Source organism: Lepidochelys kempii, chromosome 1 (genome assembly GCF_965140265.1).
Source record: "Lepidochelys kempii isolate rLepKem1 chromosome 1, rLepKem1.hap2, whole genome shotgun sequence".
NCBI classification, from domain to species: domain Eukaryota; kingdom Metazoa; phylum Chordata; order Testudines; family Cheloniidae; genus Lepidochelys; species Lepidochelys kempii.
Genome location: NC_133256.1, coordinates 190327831 through 190351641, shown reverse-complemented (window position 1 = coordinate 190351641; position 23811 = coordinate 190327831). Strand labels below are relative to the sequence as shown.

The window sequence follows — 23811 nt, the reverse complement described above, 5'->3', positions numbered from 1 at the left end:
TGAGAATTCACTTCCGTTTCAGTGGCATAATAAAGGCAGGAAGGTGAGGTCAGATAACAATTTGGAGATAATAATTTCCATTTCCACATATGCCATTGGTGATTAAAGAGGGTTGGCAGAGAAACCCCAGCAGACAAGGGCAAAGCTAAATTTGCAGGGAAAAACAACAACCATGTCACCAGCTCAAAACAAAGACCCATTTTTCTTTTTGTAAATGTGCTGCTTTCACGTTGTCATACCCCCCCATCCATGAGGCACAAATCAGCATTTCTTTCAGCCTCCAAGAAAGAGGAAGCATAAGCTTTCACTATCCCTCCTCTCGGCTTCTGCATAACCACACAATGCCCTTTCCATCTGCCCCCCAAATGACCTTTTCCCGATCTCCTTGACTCCCTCTGCTCTCCTGTCTTCACCTGCCCTTGTCTGGACATTCCACCTTACTGCCATGAGGCTTTGCTCCTCTGACTGACACCCTCCCTCCCCCCACACACCTCTTCACCTACCCACTGAAATCCAGTCAGGGTTAGAATGGGACACAGCAGCCATTCTTTATCAGCTTCCCGACACAATAAGATGCAGGAGAATAAGGAGGAGTTAACTTTAAAAACGACAACAGGATGTGTATTTTTAAAGACAGGCAGAACTTAATTACTTAGGTTGGCATTTAGCCAGGACAGCAGGGTTAGCGTGGCTATTCTTGTCAAAAACACATGGGATCTTTACTGACTGGTAGCAGTCAGTTGCTTGGTTTTACAGTTCACCAGAAAAATAGTCCACTGCTGATGTAACCACATCAGTCCGCAAAAGGGCCATTGAGAGCTTCTAATGACAAAACACAGAGAGGTGCATCACTTTTGCTCCTAAGTAGCCATCAGCATTCACTTCTTATAGGCAGATTAGTGCTTTCTGTGACCACACTGTGACCCACATGCCAGGTCATTCTCAGGAGAAGGCCATTTTGGCATGGGTCAAGTACGCTTTCCAAAGCCCTAACCTAATGACCTATGGCTGGAAGCCATCCCCAATCCCCTGTAGATGTGCTTCCCTTAACTGCATCTTTCCAGACACATTTCTAACCAAACCACAGTCACTTTCTTTCTTTGTGGGAACAGGGAGATCTAGTTCTATATTTATTTTTTGAAGGACCCTCTGAAGCTTCACCCAGGACAGGTCCACAGCACTAAAGTTTAGATTGTTGGCTTGCTCGCCCCTGTCAGTTCCGAATGTCTTTTAGGGCTAACGCAGGAGATCGTGGGGATCTCTGCTTCTGTTTCAAAGCTCCGGCCCTGAGACAGTCCAAACAGCAAAATATGAACAATTATCTTGTCAGCTATTTTTATTTCCTTCTTCCAGAATTCAAGCTGATGGGAGAAGCCCTTTTGCACAGTAGATTCTTCCTGGGTGTGAGGGGGCAGTTAACAAAGTCGTTGTATTTTAATGGCCCATAAAGGCCAGTTTAGTTTGGATAGGCCTGCTTGATGGGCAGAAGATCGTCCCTCCTGAGTGGGTTCACAGTTTCAGAGCAAACATTTTTTACTGTTACAAAGCAAAAATTTTAATATTACCTTATAGCATGTGATAAATGATTATAAGTGAGATTAATACGTGCAGCAGCTTACAAACATTTCATAAAGTCTAAACACTAAATGCATTGTTATAAGTCCAATACCCATCTTAACCATAGTAACACACAGGTGAAAACTACTGGTTTCCAGCAATGAAGTCTTGGCAGTATCTGGCATTTGGTCTCCCAGTATCACACCTTCTTTACTTCTTATGTATAAACTGATATGAACACACGTTCCTTTGTTTACGACGGACCTGCATAACCATTCCTGCCTAATCGGAGCGCTGAGGGTTTGAACATGTGCTATCAACTTCATGCAGGGGAAATTCATAACTTTATGTTGCTACGTACACTATGATATTACTGACCAGCGAGTTATTACTTTTCAAATGATACTTCACAAGATATATGTTGTACAAAGATTTTTGGAGTGCAGGGTGTGAATACGGGGTGCTGGAAGTCATACTAGCATAGTTCCAATTTTTAGAGAAGATGGCACTAATTAGCTATCTACCTGGATGACAAACTCTGAAATGAGCTCTTCACTCCCCCGCCCCACTCTGGCCCCCGTACACCATGTAAGAGGTCCAAAGCAGCACAGAGTGGTTCTAAAAGGCCTGGTTCTACCTGAGGGAGAAGTCCTGTAGCACCAGAATTAGGGAAGACAGCCATGAAGTTGCCTTCTTAGGACGCCCTTGCAAGTGCTGGCATAGGAGTGTGCAGGCGGTGTTCTGGGGATGTGAGGATCATATTGGAGGCAGAGTGATAGCATGTAGCCCAATAGGATGTGATGAGGCATCCTGAGGAGTTACTGTAATTTAGACAGGCCCCAGACACAGCAAACTAGGATTAGGAGGGTGCAAGGCTCAAAACCACTGTTGTCCCCACTGCCCCGTAGTGCACTATGTGCTGTGCCTCTTGGAGGTGTAACATTTTGTATTGCTGTTTATACCTGTGCAAAGCAGATGTAAAATGCTACCATTCAGCCATGGGGAGGATTTGTATCCCCTTTGCACTCACTGTGCACAGGCGGTAATGATCACACAAAGTGCACAAAGCATCAGGCCATAAATTTTCAGCGAGCACTCAATCTTGTGTAAGAGCTGGGATGCATGCCTCAGGAGCACTCTCCCAATATTATTTGCCACAAAGTCTGAATGTTTCAACTGACCTCAGCTGTGAAAGCTTATCAGAGAGTTGCACCCTTGTAGGGTGGCTCCTGCAGATTCATCTCTGTTAATGTTGGCAAAAGAAATTAGGGTAAGAAATGTTAAACTGGTCTTAAAACCTAAAAAGGGGTTAAACTGTCTGTAATGGAGAAAATAGCTCCTAAAAATCAATATAAGGGATTCTAGTCTGTTTTTTTATCACAATCTTTATTTTTAGCATGTTAGTCCTATCATGGGAAAAATTTTCTCAGCAGTTGCAAAAGAATGAACATCTTTGCTAACTAAAAGAGGATATCTTTTTCTCACTGACAGTGCAGTGTACTGTCAGGGGATTAGACATTATTTTATTCAATAGTGTGTCTCATTACTATTGTAGATGGCTTGCTATACTGCAGCAAAATTATTTAAAGTAAAAAAAAACTACAAGGGACTTCTAGTGACAAACTGACTAAAAATGCAATCGCTGCAGCCACAATAACAAAAAGAGTTTGCAATGTTGGTTTTACCACGTTATTTTAAACGTTTGTAGTTTAGCACCAGTCTGTACAACTCTTGCTTTTTTTTTTTCCCAGTGCAAATACTACAGCTTTTGCTTCTGCCACTCTGTTAACTGTAAAGAATCTAGAGGTAAAATGATTACAGAAGGCAAGAGCATGGGGATTGCATAACTCTCCTGTGCGCCCGGGGTTATTAGATTTTGTGGGGCCCCTGTATACAAGTCTTTTTCCTAACTTAAAACAAAATGATCACAATTATGGCATCGAAGATATTAACGCTATACTAAACTTGCCTTTTAATTAGCATAAAGCCGTTCTCTGGTTACATTCCAGTCTTAAAACATGTAGAATATAGTTGTTAATTCAAAATAGCCTACTTCTTACCTTAGAACAACTGTTATATTATTAGATGGAGGAAGTTTGGGTGCAGGAGAGGGTTCCAGGCTGGGCCAGAGAGTTGGGGTGCAGGAGCAGGTGAGGGGTGCGGGCTCTAGGAGGAAGTTTGGTGCAGGAGGGGATTCTGACCTGGGGCAGGGAGTTGGGGTTCAGGAGGGGGTGTGAGGTGCTGGCTCCAGCCAGGAGGTGCTGACCACAGGCGGCTCCTGGTGGGTGGTGCAGCAGGGCTCAGGCAGGCTGCCTGCCTGCATGCCATGGCCACCGTGCCCAGAAACAGCCGGCTGCTGGCACGTCTCTGCATGCCCCTGGGGAGAGGGAGACAGCATGTCTCCGTGCACTGCCCACACCTGGTTCCCGGCAAATGGGAACTGCGGGGACGGTGCTGGGGGCGGGGCTAGCATGCAGAGCTGCCTCCTTCCCTATAACAGGGAGCGCAGGGATGTTCCAGAAGCCTTCCGCTTCCAGGAGCAGCATGGGGCCATAGCATGCAGGCAGGCTGCCTGAGCCCTGCTGCGCTGGGGCCCCCTTAGCCCGGGGCCTTGGGCTGCAGCGTCTAAAGCCTCTGCGTTAATCTGGCCCTGCCAGCAGCTAGACTACACTACAATATCTGTTCCATTGAAACAGAAATGTTGTTTGGATTTAATAAATGTTTAATTCCATGTCACAGAGAAATGAATTGAAAACTATTATTGTTCAGTGATGCTGCCTTCAGTTATAGCTGCAGGGCAGGGGAGCTACACCAATATTTACAGTAGCTTAGGAGATGGCCTAACTGTCCTGAATAATGTTTTGTGTCTTAAAAATATAAGACTGCATGATTGCTGTCCTACAAGTCACCCTAGCTTCATTGACTTCAACAGTGCTCCAATTATACCATACAAGGATTTGGCCCCAAATATATATCTCACCATGTTTAACGTAGACTCGCTATTGTCTTCTTGTGGGCTGGAATTTCTTGTCTCTGTTGGCTGAAAGCTCAGTAGATTAGTTTAGGAAATGTGACTGGAGATTTTTTTTTGGGTGGGTCATGCCTAACTGATGATACATTTGCACAAATTCTGGGTCTGGATTTTGTTAGCTGTCTTTTTATCATTTTAAAGTGAGGCAATGGACCCTGAGGCTATTGACAAGTGATGTAGATTTCTTAAAGCTGACCTAACCCTGACTCTTCGGATCTTCCTCCTCTACTTGAGGTGGGGGTAGAGAGAGGCTGATTTTACTATCTTGGCTTCCTTCGTTTGCTCGCATAATAGTCATACAATGCACAATTGTTAACAACCAGTTTGGACATAAAAGCTCACTGAGGGCATAGCAGATTTTTTTGCTCCCCTCGAGCCATTGTTTATATGTGCTAAACTACATGAGGTCTGAAATTTTCGTCTCTTCCTCTGCTGTCAGAATATTTGGTTGAGATTTGCAAAGCTGTCTAGGGGACTTAGCTGTATATCTTCCATTGAAATGCGTGCAAGATGTGTCAAATCCCCCAGGTACCTTTGCAAATGTTCACGTTTAAACCAGCTCGCCAGACAAATGGAATGACAGGTGCAGAATCAGGTAAGCAGTAAAGGTTAGCCTTTCTAGGTGGCATGGTTCCTGGCTTTCAGCAAAATGCTGCTTCAGCTATAGCGCTGCTTTCAAAGGCTGTGTGAAGGCTATCTTTAGCTTTGGACTATCTCACATGGAGGAGGACAGCCATTAGACAAAAACAGGATTGCTGATCTAGCCTGTTTCCCGAAGGCTGATATTCAGCGATTAAATAACATGTGATGGAAAGTCTCACTGACACTCTCTGTATCAATTTGGGCCAGCTGCCAGTAGGCAGGGTGGCTAATTGTCCATAAATAGATACAAAATTCTTGATTTTAAAATAATGAGGAAAAGCAGGTTATCCGTCTTGTCACAGAGGCAGTCACTGTAGGCCACAAAAGATGTTAAACGTTCGTGTCATAGGAGGCACCATCTATTGGCTGTCTGTAGCTATGAGATAGCTGAAACTGGGCATATACCTAAACCACCTAGCTTTTTTCCATTTATGGAACTGAAAAAAGAAAAACTAGATTGTTTTAATTGGTTTGTGAGCTGTCACTTAAATCATTGATGGCTTTCTCTGAAAATAAGTGATTCTTTAAAAAAGAAAAAAAGAAAGTTTTTCTAGCTAAATGGAATACTGCCCTATGTTCTGACAATAGAACAAAAGGTCAGAAGCTAAACTGACACAGACGAGTACACTGTGTTCTTATTCATTAGAATGTTTCTCCTCCTCTCTGCTCCTGCCGCCTTCCTCCCCCACACGCTGTGGGTACTTGTTTTCCTCAAGAAGAGGAGGGAAATAGCAAGGACAGGAAAGGGACCTTTATGGGAGTTGGAACTGCAGAGAAGGAGAGGCAGAATCCAAGGGCCAGAGTGAAAGAAAATACAGCTTCATAAACAGGAGCAGAAAATAGAAGGGAACTAGACATGCCTACATGTCTATGGAGATGGGCCTGGGGGACTGACTCATCCATTGTATTGAAGGTTGTACTGAGATCAAGGAATTCTTTCTCCTTCCCCATTTTCACCAGCAGAAAGAACTGGAAACACAGCAAGGAGTCCTTGTGGCACCTTAGAGACTAACAAATTTATTTAATGCCCAAATAAATTTGTTAGTCTCTAAGGTGCCACAAGGACTCCTGGTTGTTTTTGCTGATACAGACTAACACGGCTGCCACTCTGACACCTGTCAGAAAGAACAGGGTATCTGTTCTATGGACAATGCACAATGCAGCTTGAAGATCGTCTAAAATACCATAGTAACACTTCTACTGTAGAACACTGTAGCATTTTTAATAAAGATCCCACCTCTGTGTATAACTGGTAAAACAGGTTACAGAGCACTTTGGAATCTGTGGACTAAATGGGTCATATCCATGCCAGTCAGTTTTAAAGAGACAAGGTGGGTAGGGTAATAATTTTTATTGGACCAAGTTCTGCTGGTGAGAGAGAGACAAACTTTGGCGCTTACATGGAGCTCTTCTTCAAGTCATTAACGTACATTATTACAGGTCTGTGAAAGATACTTTTTCTTTTCATAACCCTCGGCAAAGCTAGCTCTTGCACCCTGAGAGAACAGCTAGTATTTCCTATAGGGGCTATGGGCCCTTTCTTACTAATATTCTGAAGGGGTTTTTATATGAAAATGTAAATAAAATCTCCAGCTCACAAAGATCTAGTATCACTTTGTCTAAAACTGAGCCTGAGCTAGCCCCCTGATCTGAACACCCCTGAACGTTGAAGAAGTTTACATCAAGACCCAAATTCTGTGGCTTAGGCAAATGTGTGTGTGGCTATAAAATAAGCCAGTGAGAAGCAAGCACTGTATCCAAGTATGGTGGGGGGTTGAGGGGAGAAATGTGTGCATGTTTATGGGAGCTAATACTGACCCAACTGAAGTGTTCTAGGTTCTCTTCTTGGCGTACGGATAAGAACTCCATGCTGCTCTTCCAGGTGACCCAGGGACTAAGCCAGTGGTGCATATAAAGAAGACATATTATGTTTGTTCACTTTGTGGTGTGGCTATTTTGCAAACCTGAGAATAGTGCAGTACTTGCTTGCTGCTTTTTCAAGCTTCTATCATTGATTTTGTTGCTTTCATTAGGATGCCTTCTGTCTTTTGGTTCCCACCAGAAATGGAAATGCTGAAATGCTGTGACAGAAGTGTTCAATTTGTTTGTTTGTTGTTCCAGCCTATATAATATATGATATAATATTGTATCAGAAATTGCATGTTGTAAAATTTTGCAGACTCTGGCAGGTTCAGATCAGCATCTGGATGCTTAACTTCCAAAAAGTTTCTGGCTGTGGAATACCCAAACTCAACCTCTTGAGGATCACCCACCACTAGTTATCATGTTATGGGGATTGTTTCCATATAATTCTCACATGGTTAATGTACTTGGATCTATTATGTAAAATGTCTCTTTTTCTCTATTATACAGGGATGGAATTAACATGCAACCCATAGCATGTTGGATGGTTCCAATATAAACACAAATAAGAAATTATTTCAGTATATCAAAAGAAGAAAACCTGTGAGAGAATCAGTTTGTTGGTCAGACTACTAAAGCAAATAAAGGGAAATAAGGTTATTGCAGAGATGCTAAATATCATCTTTGTATCCCTCTTAGATTACCTACTCCTTTTTGGGTGATACAGATTAAGATACTGTTAGAGACTGAGAGTACGTTAGACAAACACCAGTCAGGGGTGGTGTAGATAATACTTAGTCCTGCCTTGAGTGCAAGGGACTGGATTAGAAAACTTTTTGAGGTCCCTTCCAGTCCTACACCTCTATGCTTCTATGTCAAAAGATGCTGGAAGAAAGTGACACATTAAAGAGCAATATATTACTTCAGCCAGATGATGTACATCCAAGAATTCTGAAAGAATTCAAGACAGAAGTAGGTGAGTTGCTGACAAAAATATACATTTTTCTCAGTAAAATCAATTACTGCACGAGAGAATGACAGAAGTTGTTCCTATCTTTACTGAATGGGTTAGTGGTGATCCTCCTGGGTATTACTGACAAGTAAACTTTAATTTCATACCAGGTAATGTGGTAGAAATGATAATTAAATAGAACTGCAAAACACCTAGATGAACAGGAACTGAAAGGGGTAAAGAAAAATCATACTTCTCTAGCCTATTATAATTCTTTAAACATCTCAGTAGAACAGGGAAAAAAGAGAATATGTCTGACAACCAATGTGGCTTTTCAAAAAGCTATTGACGAAGTCCCTTACAAGGGGCTATTAAGGAAATTTGGTAGAAATAGGATAAGAGAGTGCAGAATGGATCAAAAATTGGCTAAGAAATAGGAAAATGAAGAGTAGGAATGAGTGATACATTTTCAGCATGCAGAAGGTTATCAATGGGTACACTAATGTTCTGTACTACAACCAGTGTGGTTTTACATGTTTGTTGATTATCTGAATATTATCTTGGTGAACTCCATCATATCACCATTTTTTTAATGAACACACAAACTATTTCTCATCTGCACATCCCATTTAATATATATATATAAAAACATGCTGAAGTCTAACTGACAGGCCACATCAAGATCTACATGTACAACACTGGCACAGCATTGTCTTCTAGGAACAAAGGAACTGGCAGCACTGCCATAAAAAGTCCCCTTTCTCCCAGCCACTACCCCATCTCTAAGCAGCGCATCCCAGATGTAGTATGAATTTCAACCTGTAGATGGTAAAACTCCAAAGGTACTGCCACTCTCCTAATTACAGAAGGAGAGGGGGCTCCGACCAGGAAGAAGGAGACAAGGAGGGGAGGATGTGCTTGTACAGAATGATGAGATGGCGGGTAACCTCCCTCAACTTGGCCAGATATCCTGGAAGGGTGAATAACATGGAGACTTTGTTTTGCCTCCCTCTTTGGCATGCATATATATAATGTTATGTTTAGTGTGGTAGACAAGCAAAGACTAGCTTCTGTGACCTCTGCCAAAAGACACAACTTAGTGAAACATTTCCAATTGTATTCAAGTCAGGAATCCTGTTTTCCTTCTGTTCCCTAACACTGAGGGAAGTACTCCAAGCAACCACTGCCCTTTTAGTCATACCCCAATAAAGCCTGTGAGAAAGTCTCTGCTGTTCTCTCTCCACGCTCTAGCTCATTCCTTCCAAATTATCATGCAGGAAGAGGTCAGACACTAGACTACTGTCTTGGCTGCTCCGGGTGAGCAATTCTTCCTTTTGATCCAGGCAACTAGATTTAAGACAATGGTGGAACTACCCCATGCTGGATGTGTTAGAGCACCACCGTGAGCTGGTTTCCTTTATGGTGTGATTTAATTTCCTGAAGACAGAACTTTGTGGGGAGGAGGTTTGGAGTGGTCCCATACTAGGCACAGGGTTGTTCTCCTTATTATGTGGCCCACTACCTCTCAGGTCAGGATGTGCGTGAGCATCATCAGGAAGAAACAATAACATCAGGTTAGGATTTTAGATCAGAAAACATTAGTGAAAAAACAGGACACTGTTGTTGGTGAGGGTGAGGGGGGGATTGTACGGAATGGCATTGGGTAAGGGCAGGGAGATGAGCATAGAAGGATTTTGATAGCTGTGGGGAAGGGGGGGAAAAGGTCCCCACTCCTTCTTTATATTTCTGTGCTTCGGTCTCTTTTTCCTTTATCTCACTTTATTTTTTGTTCATTTCTTTAATTCCCCTATACTTTAGTCTTCTCCCCCTATCTTCTTATTGCCTTGGCTTCCCATTCTTATCTCCCTGCTCACTCTCCCCCCACATAGTCACTCTTTTCTCTCACATTCTGTCTGTCCTTTGTCTCTCCACTTCCCTCAGCCCCTGTATCCCAGCACAATTCAGTGCTCACAGGGGATCTAGTGGAGATAGGCAGATGCTAGCCCAGGTTGGGTATACCAGCTCACTGCATATATAACGGCAATGTGGCAGAGCTGCCATTGGAATCATCACCATTCACAGAAATGTCTGGGCTCTGACCTCCATGTGGTTGTATTTATCTATGGGAGCACTTGCTAGGGGTGGGGAGAATGCCCACAGGGAGTCATCATACAGATCATGGTCAGCAGAGGACAAACCTGGTGCGAAGGGTTGGACATTGAAGTGCATATATGCTTAGATGGCCAACAGATCCTTCAGGTGAGGTTTACATAAATTAGGTAAAAATATTGTTTTTTGTGAAACCGGAAGAGACATGTACAGAAAGCAGTGAAAACATTTTTCAGGGAGACATGCCCTAAACAGGATCAATAGATAGCTACAAAGGAAATTACTGAAAAATGCACCATCGGTGACATTTGACTAGTAAGTCTTATCTGAGTGACTCATATTCTGTCACCAAGAAAAACAGGGCAATTCTTACTAGATAACAACTGTGGAAAGAGTAATTAAAAGAACCACGGAATTTCTTTTTTGTTCTAAAATATACAAATGAGTTTTCAGGTTAATAGCTTTTTTTTTCCTGCTGAGACAGCTCCGTTTTTCCAGTGTGTTTTTGATATGATATGATACATGTAGACACAGATATCTTTTCCTAGTAGAGAGACAGATCCAACTGATATGAGATTAGTAGAGGAAAGTTCTGTGAGAAAATTCACTTTCAGTAAGATCTAATTAAAACCATTTCATGTGTTTTCTCTTTTTTTAAAGCTATGTTAGAAAAAGATCTGTTAATTCTCATAAAGTTGCGGTGATAGTGAAGTGTTTCCTGAGGACAGTGTATCAACTGTCAAATTCTCCTCTCAGTTACATCAGTACAACTCTATTGAAGTCAATGAGATTGATAGAGAATTTGGCCCGTAGTTTGTGTGATAGGGTATACCACCCCTCTTGGTCCTATTGGGTTCCAGGGAGGTGGGTGGGCACAAGCTGGCTCATGGTCAAAGGTCCCTCCCCCAGTCTATGGGGAGGATCCACTGAGCTCGGGAACTCAAATGATTACGGGGGACAACAGAAAATATAACAAGGGCAGGTGTGAAGGTCAAAGGGTCAAAACAAAGGGACATTGAGCAGAGAACCCTGGATAGCACCCACTGCTCTTGGTCCTGAGGAGGGTATGGGGCCTGAACAGTGGCCCCATACCTGGAGGCAAGACCAAAACACCTTTAATTCTGTCAGGCCTGGAACCAGGTGTGGTTAAGTAGCTTGGGGAAAATGCAGCTGGGGCTCATTATCCTCTCAGGCGCAGGTGCTATGTACAAAAGGAGGAAGAGAAAGGCTGGTTCTTGGGAAAGATTAGAATCAAAGGAAGAAGGGACTTTGTCACTACATTGTGCTTAGACTATAAAGCATGCTGGCTTTTTACTTTGGGGTCTATTTGCCCATAAAAGGGAAGACTTTGATTTGGATTTCTATACCTTGGAAGGAGGACAACTAGGTGCCTTATTTAGGATTGGATTCATTGTATCATTGGAGGGAGAGAGAGAAAGAAAGAGAGCATGTCCTGTGATAGTTTGTAAGACATTTCAGGATGTGCCTGGATGAAAAGTAGCTGTGAAAACCTAAAGGATTGTTTAGGCAAAGAGCCTCACTAGAAATAAGTGAGCTGTTGCACTGCTCATACAGAATAAACAAGCATTGGTGAATGTGTGGAATCCTACATGTGAAATACTTGTTTAACAAAGTAATGCAGCCTTCTAATTTTTTAAAGGAAAAAAAGTTAAACCAATCTTATCTTCAGCCTCCACTCCCTGCTTTTGGGGCAGAGGCTGGGAGTGCTGTTCGAGGGTCCCTCTGGCTGGAGTCTTCAGAGCAGTAGCAACGGAGAGGCATTTGCTGTCCTAAAAATCTACCTCAAAAGAGACTGAAAAGCCGGAGCTTTTCCTTTGGGGTGAATTCCTCCTCTTCCTCAGCTTCCTTTCTGCCATTTTGGGGAAGATATATTCATTCGTATAAATCTTCCGTAATGTAAGAACTGATCTGCTTTATGGGAAACAGTGGGTCTCAGTAAATCATAGCCTGTCTCCACACTGGACAGGTACCAGCTTTCTGTTCTTACTCTGTGTGCTTTATTATAACTTCCTCAGTTGTGCTGTTTGTGCCTGTGGCACTTGGGGCACCATTGGCTGTGATGCCACAAACCGTCCTTAGAGTCTGAGAAATCCTATACACCCTACTGCCCCCCAAAACAAAATGCGTGGCTCTCAACCTTCTTTAACCAATTTCCCCATTCTCGCAAAAATCCTGAGGTTAAGGCCAGGGCTGGATTTCCACCTTATGTGCCCTTACACACAGCACCTTTAGCTTCCTCCCTCCCCCCACCTACAGCTGACCTTCATGTCTTCTGTAAAAAATGAAACTTTTAACCCACTTTTTAGGCACCCCTAGAATGCTGGTGCCCCTAAGCATGTGCCTAATTGGAAATCCAGCCCTCGTTAAGGCAGACGTTTTCTCATATTCCTTAAGTCCCACTCCTTCTCTCCTACAGACACCCACCACTTCTCTGTGGAGCTAGCTCTGGGGGCCAGAGCAGCTTCTGGGTGGGGAGCGTGCTAAACAGCGTGGTGCTACGGGGCCACAAGTCCAGAAGGGAAGCAAGCGGCGTGGGGCTATTCAGGGTGCTGGCTGCTTCTAATGAACTATATTGTAGACAGAGGTAAATGTCTTCACTAGAGTGTGTCTTCTCACTCCCAAGAGCTGCCACCTTTTCCCCCTCAGTAGGATAGCTGTTCGCGTATTTAATCTTAACTTTGCTTCTGCTATTGTATTTTATTTCCAGAGGAGCCCCTGTGACTTCCTGTTGCTGCTTTGTTTTCACAGAACCATACCGAAGTCCCTGTGGTTTACTCAAGGTACAGTAATTTTTCTCTCTATACTTCACTGAACAGTGTCAGTAGCCTCTTCTCATAACCAGGATCCAGAGCTCTCAAATCTAGTGAATTTTGCAGGATATTGCACACATTAGCTGACTCAGGCTTGTGGACTCCTAACCCCCAATGTTCTACTGCTGTCTAACAGATAATTGTGTAACCCACAAGCAAAGTGTGTGTCACATCCCCCTCTTGTGCCCAGTGCCCAGAGAAGATAAATTAATCCTTAGCTCAAGCGTAGGGGCCTGTGTTTAAGGTCTGTGACCTTCTTGATGACCCATATTGGGATGGGGTTTATGGTTCCACAAGATAGAACTAGTTTATTTAATTCACACAGTAAGAAAATGTAATCCAAAACATGTTTTATAGTTAAATATAATCTGTAATATAGGGTGGCATGCGGAACCCCTGCAGATGTTCCACATCTCATTTGTCACACATTTCAAGTTCTTATGTCATACTAGCAGGTTCAGCGGTTGACAGAGGAATGCTTTGCTCAGGGCAATATTTTAATTTGGCTGCAGTGGGGTGGGCTATGGTTCAGGTTTGATCTGGATTGGAAGGCACTGTAATTTAATGAAGCAATCTCACGAGATTTTGATCCTGAATAGCAAACACCCCCCCCCCCCCCCAAGATACATTCATGTGAATAGGTTTTCATTGTCCTAGCTGTTTGAGATCTCTGTCAGATGAGTTGTCACCAAAAAATCAATCCAGTCAGAACCAAAACTATGGTGGAAGGCTTGCATCCAGATACTGAAGGTTAAACATCCCATAAAGTTCAAAAAAGTTTGACTATATGGTCCTCATTTGGCTCCTTTCCATTTAGTACACAGGCAAAAATTATTGCACTGAATTTTTCTTTACTGTATGTTATGTTTTGCTGCTCAGACTGAAAGTTGTTTAAATGTTTTTTTTCTAAATGTGGATTATCTCTCTAACTAAGTACCAAAAAATAATGATTAATTTTGACACTAAGAATAGAAGTCATGGGGCCCATTACAAAGAATTTCTTCTAAAAAATAACCCTTCAAAGATTTGAACTAAGTCACTTTGACCCATAAAACGGGCTTTTCATCCAATGGGTTATGCAAGATTTGGCTAGCAATCATGGGAATCTGCAGAGATTATTTTAGAATAAAAAGGTATTAAAAATTACAAGGGGAAAAACTGTCTATTGAGGTACAGAGTTCAAATGAAGCATGTTTCCACATTCAGATGAGTATGCATGAATGCAAACTAATAAGCAAAACAGATGTATCTATTGTGTGTCTTGCTCAATTAAAGTGAGAACAAAGAATAAGAATTTTACCTACTTGTTAGCGAGAAATCTCTCCATAAATAGGACACTTACTGTATTAAAATACCTTGCATGTGATGTTAGCATAAGGTCTTTATGAAAAGAGTAAAATTCCGGTTCTCATACGGTCATGTTGATAGCCAAGGTCTTAGATTCAGTTCAGTACCATGCAGATTACTGTTTTATTTATCTAACAGTAGCACCTAGGGGTCCTCATCAACATTACATGGGGGCCCTTTTATGCTAGGTGCTGTACATTCACATAGGAAGAGAAAATCCTTACCCTAAAGAGCTTACATCCTCAGTAGATCAAACCAACAACAGGTGGGAGAAAGGAGCTATTATAGGTTTCTTTATATTATGACTTTCTTAAATATTGTTGTAACACAAACGCATTTCAAAGCACTTTGGTACACAATTTTTAACAGCCCCTTAGCCTTCATGTTATTTCTTCTCTCTGCATTCCAGGATCCAACTTTCTTATAGCTTAAGGATAAAAGGTAATAAGCAACTGAGGTGCTTTTGAAAATAGGATTTAGGATCCCATGTCACTGAGATGCTTTTGAAAATTTTACACAAAAAATCTAAACTGGAGTGCCTAAATTTAGGCATCCAAATCTGTATTTAGGCATGTAAATAAAAGCGTCTTGGTTTTTCAGAGTATTTGGAGCTCCCATTGACTTCAGTGGAATTCGCGGATGCTAACCACCTTGGACAATCAGGCCACCTTCATGTAGGTGTCTAAATACAGATTCAGGAGCCTAAATTTAGACATACACGTTTTGAGACTTCTGGGCTGGCATATTTAACAAAACATATAATGGCGTGTCGGAGATCTTGTATCTGAAGGTAGAGGTTGTGGTAGATAGTGTAGACACAAAATTACTTAGTTGCAGTGCAGAGAAGATTGTGAAGAACTTCAGAGGGACTCACGTGAATGGAGAATATGATAGATGAAGTTCAGTGTTGATAAACGTAAAATAATGCAGATTGGAAGAAAAAATTTAAACTGCTCATACATATTGCAGTGTACTAAATTGACTGTATCACCTCAACTCAGTAAAGACCACTGGTCAATGTGCAACTGAAGTAAAACAAAAAAAAAACCCACGGTGTTAGAATATGCAATGGTGTTGCCTCATGTGCAGCACTGGTCACCCCATCTCAGAAAGGACATTGCAGAATTAAAGGGAGCTGAAAATGATTAGAGGTATGAAAAAACTCTGATATGAAGAGAGATTGAAAAGATTGGGATTGTTCACTGAAGAAAAGATGAGCAAGAGGGGGCATGATAAAAATATATAGAATAATAAATGGCCGAACGAAGGTAGAGAGTAGGTTCTGTTCTCCCTGTGTAATTAGCCAAGGGATGTTACATGAAAATAAAGTGTGATAAATTCAAAACTGATAGAGAGATACTTTTTCAGACAACACATAATTAGACTGTGGAACATATTGCAACATGATAATGTTGAAACCAAGAATGCAGTGAGATTGAAAGAGGTATAGGACATTTATACAGATAATGACAATAGCCAGAACTGTTAAAGTTCATGCTAACAAATAATTGTGGAAAGGAGAAAAAACTTCATACTTCAGGGTTGAAACCAAACTGTACTGTAGTTTAGGATGAAACCTTCATGATGTCAGATTATCCCATGTTCCTCTGAAGCACCTGATCCTGTATGGAGTCTATGCCTCATTTTGACTGTAGTGCTTTTCTCTGCGCGCTTGCCGTAAGATCAAGAGCATCAAGAACAAGTGATGGCTGCAGAGAGAGAAAACACAAAACCAAAAAATAAATGAGTGATTTATAGTTAGCATTTATCACACACACATTACATTAAAAGAACACTATTAAAATTGCAAAGCCAAGCACTCTGAAGTTAGGAAATGGCAGAATGAAGGGTGCCTGTGCAATCTTAATTTGGCTTCCTTTTGCCAATAGAGAAAAATGGGAGATGGGGGCACCCGTAGCATCGCAAGCAAACATAGATTAATGTTGAACCAACCCAAAATCTAGCGTATCAACATTTCCAAATCAACATTTTTTTAATTCTCCATCCTGCAAACAAATAGTTCAACTTTTCATCCCGATTTGAGATGGAAAATAAATGTAAAAATATCTGAATTTCTCATGGGATAGAAATTTTTTGACCAGCTCTGTTCCCAAACTCTAATCCTTGGCCCACAGGGAGCAGGCTTACTCACAAGGTGCTAGCTGGGACGACAGCTGTTAAACTGTATTAAAATATTAAATGCTTTCCATGTAAGCGGTTGCTGTAATTACCACAAGGGTGTTACATGATCATGAATGGGAGGGAAGGACTCTGAGTCAGTCAAGGCATCCTTGATCCTAAGGGCATTAACATGTGCTGCATGCTATGAGCAAGTATGAGAACCACTGTCTTGACAATCATGCTAGGCCATTATTTCAGACTGAGTGAGAGGAAAAAGCCTGCGTTTGTGAGTCAAACCCCATCATTTCTAGCAGCCTCTGGCTTTGTAGGTGAATGTCTTCCATCTGGCCAAGACCAATTACTAAACATGGGAAATCTGATGCTAGAAATGGTGGTGTTGACTCACAAAGGCATGCCATTTGGAAAACTGGCCAAAAAAACATCAGTGGAAGGAAGAAATCAGAGAGCCAAACATCTTGAGAATGAGGCATCTCAAAGACCAGGCTAAGAAACGGCTTTCATTGCAATTGTTCTCATTTCAATGGGTTCTGACTCAAGTTTTCCCCATCCCATCTGGTTTCTTCTTTCCTTCATGGTTTCTGGGTTTACAGACCATAGACTCTTAGCCCAGATCCCTAGCTGGGTAAATTAGCATTGCTCCTTTTGTCTTCAGTGGAGCTGCACCAATTTATGCCATCTCAGGATCTGGCTCTCTTGGCTTAAATGGATCATGCCGCTGAGGATCCATGGAGAAAAAAGGCTCGGTGGGGTTAGAAAAACATTTTAAAATAAGCATTCCTAATCTAATTCACCGAATGGACCCCAGGCAGTTCAGCTAGGGAGAGATAATAAGACAGAAAGTATCATATTACCTCTATATAAATCCATGGTATGTCCACATCTTGAATTCTGTGTGCAGATCTGGTCACCCCATCTCAAAAAAAAATGTTGGAATTGGAAAAGGTTCAGAAAAGAGCAACAGAAATGATTAGGGGTATGGAACAGCTTCAGAGATTAATAAGACTGGGGGGGGGACTTTTCAGCTTGGAGAAAAGATGACTTGAGGGGGAATATGATAGAGGTCAATAAAATTGTGACAGGTGTAGAGAAAGTAAATAAGAAAGCAGTGCTATTTACTCCTTCACATAACACAAGAACTAGGGGTCACCAAATGAAATTAATAGGCAGCCAATTTAAAACAAAAGGAAGTATTTCTTCACCAAACTCTTAGCCAGAGGATGCTGTAAAGTTCAAGACTATAACAGGGTTCAAAAAAGAACTAGATAAGTTCATGGAGGACAGGATCATCAATAGCTATTAGCCAGGATGGGCAGGGATGCAAAACCATGCTCTGAAGTGTCCCTAGCCTCTGTTTGCCAAAAGCTGGGGAGGATGGATCACTTGATGATTACCTGTCCTGTTCATTCCCTCTGAAGCACCTGGCATTGGCCACTGTCAGAAGACAGGATATTGGGCTAGATGACATTTGGTCTGACCCAGAATGGCTGCTCTTATGTTCTTATCAACTAGCTATGTCTGGTTAAAGTATTATTAATTTCAAACCACAGACAATTATTTAAATGTATTTCTGTCCTTCCTCAATGCAATGATACCAGTTATGAGTTTTATTCTCCCTTGTGTTGTTTCAATATCAGGATGTTAAATGCAACTTTTCCCCCCTTTTGTCTATGCTACTACAGTATCTGCAAAGAACAAGCTTGTAGCTGAGCAAAGGTAAAGAGGTTGCACTCGGGTGAGAGTGTGTGATATATCCTGAGCATTCCACACAACGTGGACCATTGGGCTCTGTGTACTGTAGAAAGGAACACATACCCTGATCAGAGGAGATGATGTAGTCTCCCAGCTGATTGGCTGAGGGAAATTAGGAATTAGGAATTCATATACATGAGAACAGACTCATTGAACACATTTATCTCCCATTTTCTTCTGTTCAGAGCATGAGTGAAAGCTAGCGGGTAAATAAGTGACTGTACCTTCTAGATTTGGAGGGCGGTGCATGACTGTGTTCCCTTCATGATCGAATACAGCCTGTAGGTCCTTGACCTCAGTTCATAGCCAGTGCACAAGCACTGTGGTGAGGGTTGGGGGGAGCGGTTGAATCTGATTCCCAGGGGTTCCAAGCAGGTATTCTTTTATTGTGTTACATTTTTATAAGTGCTAGAACAGAGGCAGGCTCAGATGGCAGAAAGCTGGGGGAAAGCATGAGGCAAGAAAGAGGGCAGCCTGAAATGCCAGAAAGGTTGAGGGTTGACCAAATTAATTTGACTGCATTGGCTCTCTCCATGGTTAGCATAGGGCAAGTATTCCCTTTGATGAACTCAGAGCACTTCACAAAGATTAGTGTATTAGCTATGGAGAGGTTACGTTTTTTGCCAAAAGTTTCAAAATCAACTAGTCAGTGGCTGTGTGGGGGAACAGAACACAGGAATCCTAGCCATGGACTGGGACTCAGGAGACCTGAGTTCTCCTTCCTGGCTCACCACTGGCCTGCTGTGTGACCTTAGGCAAGTCATTTCACCTCTCTAGACCTCAGTTTTCCCATCTGTAAAATGGGGAGAATGATACTGACCACCTTTGTGAAGCACTTTGAGGTCTATTGATGACAAGTGTTATATAAGAGCTAAGGGGTATTATTCCCTCGTGGGGGTTCTTCCGCTGACTCTGTCTTTAATTAAGAGAGGCATGTAGAGCTGGGAAGAAGACTCTTAGTAACCATACTCCTTACACTCACTTTTATTCCTTACACTAATTGGGCCAAATTCTGCCAGAGATTGTCATGTGCAACCCCACTGACTGTAATAGGCTTGTACTGACTGTAAATCATGGAGGAGTTTGGCCCATAGGGTGCAAACTCCCCCGTGACCCAGTCAAATAGGAGGTAACCTTTTCTTTCTCATGATCAGAATTAAGTGGACTGAAGCCCTTGTAGACTAAAGAGAAACATCAGCTGCTGCTCTCAGACAGAGAGCAAGTGCCAGCAATTCCCTGGCATGTTCTGTGATTTGGGGATGGGGGGGAAATGGGACCTTTTTTAAAACAGCCAAAAATGCGGTTTAATTTTGGCTTTTTGACTCTCCACCTCCAATTCCCATAAGTCTGGCAGTTTTTACAGCAGGTTGTTATCTCTGATATTGGGGGAAGTAGAAATGGTTGGAAAGTCGCTTTTTAAAGGATGTACTGTTATGATTTTATTTAATTGCTTATATTTTGTGTTAATCTTTCTGGCTGTTAGAGATAAGGCTGCAATTTAACATCTTCCTGCAATTGTCCTTCCTCGCAAACTCTCAGCTGCTGAGCAAGCTGTTTTATCAGACCATTACCAATGTTGTGTTCCCAAGGAATTTCCCACTTCCAGCCAGGTTGTACAATCTCTCCTAAAAATGTTCTGGGGGTGGGCAGAGGAGGTGGAGGCTAAGGGCTGGAATCAAGAAATATTATTTTGCATGATGCATCTTAAATTTCACCCTGATCCTCCCCCTTCCCCCAATCTTGTTGAAAAAAACACCGTGTTACTCATACATCATAATTGGCTGCCCCTCCACCCCTACAATAACCCCCTTCCTTTGTAAACCACAATAGGGAATGTCTCTTACTTCTGTAAGCAGAGACAGGGTGGGCTCCACCCTGACATCTGGTGGTGAGGTGTGGCAAGTTGTGGAAAAGAACTTCAGGGGCAGATCTCATTTGCATAGGCACACCCACCCCGCCTAGAATGAGGCCATAACTGCCCAAATGGTCACTTTGGCTGCTGTGGGATCCCCAGTGTCTCTGTTATTGGGGCGGGAAGAATAAATTGTTAGTACCCTGATTATGGGAACTGTGCTTGGAACTGTACTTGGCCTTTTTGTTATGATGGAGGACTCACCATCAACTGAGTAGCACTCACTAGGCAAGGGACATGGGTTCCAAAACTCTGTGAATGGAGAGAGACTTGAGACAGGTATTAGTACCTGGTGGTGTAGGCCCCTTTGTGAGGGCCTGAAGCACCAATTGCACCTCTGTCTCTCTCCACTGTGGAATGTCAGAGCTAATTTTGGGTCTATTAAGAGTTTTGTTACTGGTACTGTGCTGAATTCACTTCAGCCTTATGGTGCACCAGCACTAAGGTGATAGGAAAAAAACCCAGAAAGCGACCCTATAATCATGTAAAGCTACGCTGCTGTCTTTTTTCTATGCTTATCTGTCCTTTCTACTTTGTTTATGGATAGAAAAAATGCGAACTGTGTGTAACCTGCACTCCCTGCTTTTGGGGAGAGAATTCCTTATACAGATAAGCCTCCATGCTCTTACCTACCCCAGAACTTCAAACAGACTGGGTTAACCGGTTCGAACTGGAAGAGATATCACAATGTATGTTGAACCAAGCTATAAAAGCTCATCCCTGTTCTTTGTTCGGGGCTTCACCATTTTCCTCTGAAAAGGAATTGGTGAGCCCTTCAGCTGTCGTATTCGCTAGCAATAAAGTGCCTCACTTTATCAAAGAGCCAAGACTCTGTGTTTTGTTTGGCTAATACAGAAGTCCAGGGAAGGCTACCCTCCTAACCCTAGACGGGAGGGGAACCCTTTTTCCCTAACAAAGGCTCCCACTACTATGAGCTGAAATCACTGAGCACTGTGTCAAGTAGTGGGGAGCCGGAAGATCTAGTGTGCAGCGGAGCTATTTTGAGACGGCGGGGTGAGCAGAGCCGGTCGTGAGACAGCGGTGTGTTCGTGAGACGGCGAGCTGAGCGGAGCCGGTCGTGAGACAGCGGTGTGTTCGTGAGACGGCGAGCTGAGCGGAGCCGGTCGTGAGACGGCGAGCTGAGCGGAGCCGGTCGTGAGACAGCGGTGTATTCGTGAGACGGCGAGCTGAGCGGAGCCGGTCGTGAGACAGCGGTGTGTTCGTGAGACGGCGAGCTGAGCGGAGCCGGTCGTGAGACAGCGGTGTGTTCGTGAGACGGCGAGCTGAGCGGAGCCAGTCGTGAGACGGCGAGCTGTGCAGAGCAGAGCCGGTCGTGGTGGAGCGGAGCAGAGCCCTGTGGGGCAGTCAGCTTCAGGACACGTAAGGTGCCCCTTACCTCTTTCCCCCACACCCAGGCACATTTTAGCCAGACTGGGGAGTAACACTCTGCAGATGAACTTTTGAACTCCGGGGCTGGACTTTTTTTGGACTTTGGGTGATTTGTAGATTGCTGGACTCGAGAGACGTTTGGGTTCTGGGACTCAAGAGCCTGAGGGAAAGGATGTGGCCCAATTTTTCTGGGGTGGGTCGGTGTTCATGGTTTGGTTAATGAACACTAGTTGTGGTGTTTCCCCAATTTAATGCTGATGTTGTTTACCTCATGTTATTAAAGATTCTCTACTATACCGAGACGCCGTGCTTGCGAGAGGGGAAGTATTGCCTCCTTGAGGCGCCCAGGGGGTGTGTAAGATTTTCCCAGGTCACTGGGTGGGGGCTCGAGCCAGTTTTGCATTTGCTTTAATGAGAGGGAACCCCTGTGTACTGAACCCGGCCCTTGCTGCTATCAACTTGGCCTGGCAGAAGGGTTACACTTCTTAAGAGGGATTTATAATACAAGTCCCCCCCCCGCAGTTAGATTACCATGAATAGTGTGATTCCCTTCATCCATGTGGTTTACAGTAACTATCCGCTTACAATAATTTAATTAACTGCAGAGCATCTGCCAGCTGATAGCTGCAAACTAGAATGGCTTAACCAGTTGGAGAGGTCTTCCATTCTGAGTCTGGACTCGCTGGACCAAATTCAGACATGGTGTAAAGCAGGTGCAGGTCAATGAAAGTCAGCGTTGCATCACTCTCTGATGTCTGCCTGAATTTAGCCAGGTTATGTGCGCCTGACATATTACTATAGCTGGACTGGGACCTTGGTAGTCCATAAAAAGCAGGCATGCTAGCTGAGAGAAAAGCATGCTTCTCCTTGGTTAGACCACTAGTAATCTTGCTATGAGCTATGTGAGCCCTGGAAGTCTGGATGTAATAGGAACAGGGCAGGATTTCTTATTGGCAAGGCTCCATTTAAGCGAGTCATAATGGCCCGACCATTTCATTCTCTCCTCCCACTTAAAAAGAAGAAAAAAAAAAAGGACTCACTGCCTCCTTTTTCCTCTTCCCTTTCTTCTGCTTAATCTCACTTTCCATCCGTTCCCGCGGGAGGCTATTCCATGCTCTGCTGAAGAGAACTTTTCTGTTCCTGCTCCCACGACGGAGTAAGACAGGGAGGCAAGAATACTGCCGCCTCAGGAACGGGAAAGGCACTGCAGCCTCTGCCACTTGCTAAGGCAGAGGCAGGTCTGCACCAGGACTCATAAGCTATTTGAGGAAACCTTTTCCTAGAGATTTGTAAAAGAAAGGCCTTCACTTATTAAATCACAGGGGGGCACTGGGGCTGTGGAAATTGCAGTAGCAATATGGAAAATGGGAGTGTGGTTCATAACGGAGTGTTTGAAGGAGCAGATGTGATCCTAGAAGAATGAGATGCTGGAATATCATGTGGGGACAATAAGCTTGAGGCATCCAGATTGCAGCTATCAGGGTATTTGTTCCCCAGGCCTTGGGGGAGAAAAATATTGATCCCAGGGAGAATGGAGATGGAGGTGTAGATCCCCCCCACCTACTCCTCCCACATCCATCCTTTTGTTTAATTTATTTTTAACCGAACAGAAACTTGGAGGAAAGAGACTTCAGTGTTGAAAAACTTGTCTTTGTTTCTGACAAGTTATGCTGGATCAGAGAAGTCTAAATCCTGATAGGAGAAAGACACACAGATCTAATTATCATCTCATGAGAAAATCAACAGTTAAAACTGTCCAAGTTTACAAAGGAATCAAAAATAAAGTGTCCACAGAGCAGGATGAGTAGAGGCACAGACAGCAAAGAGACAAAGTAGTCAATAGACTTTCCCTAACAGGTAACTTTTATTGAGAGAATCTTTGGGACAGAGTTTGCATTTTCTTTCAAATCACAAACATTTGCTTTTAAAAAGTCTTCATGTGTTTTTCATTGGAAACTTGACCATGTTGGGATGGAGTAGCTGGGAATTGTAAATGGTCTTTCATCTTCACAGTTCTTTTTTAATCTCAAGATAATTAATGACCGATTAATTTGAAGTATAGCCTAGTCTGGACACTCTCTAAGGACTTGTTAACATATGGAGCTATTTAGGAATAGCTGTTGAGGAACAGATATTCCTGAATAATTCCATATGTGAACACTCTTATTCTTAAATGCGAGTGCCTTGCTCCTGTTTAGTTCATTGGTTCAAGTAAAACAGGATGAGGCACTCATATTCCAGCATAAAAGTATATAATATATAAAAACATATAATATATAAATATATT

The 23811-nt window shown here is 42.9% G+C and overlaps 1 protein-coding gene across 9 annotated transcripts in view; it reads left to right on the top strand.

Annotated features, from left to right (window-relative positions):
- The window catches only part of LOC140895616 (OX-2 membrane glycoprotein-like), a 135998-nt gene that overhangs the window by 58812 nt on the left and 53375 nt on the right, over positions 1–23811 (top strand). For 4 of the 9 annotated variants that reach the window (XM_073305754.1, XM_073305763.1, XM_073305783.1 and 1 more), the window contains one exon: positions 12924–12955. The exons of 1 other annotated variant lie outside the window; for it this stretch is intronic. In XM_073305754.1, the coding sequence (XP_073161855.1) occupies positions 12924–12955 (32 nt within the window). Of the gene's footprint in view, positions 1–12882; positions 12962–18153; positions 20958–21053; positions 21787–23811 lie in introns of those variants that run through there. 4 more of the 9 variants (XR_012154287.1, XM_073305803.1, XR_012154293.1 and 1 more) reach the window with 4 other exon arrangements.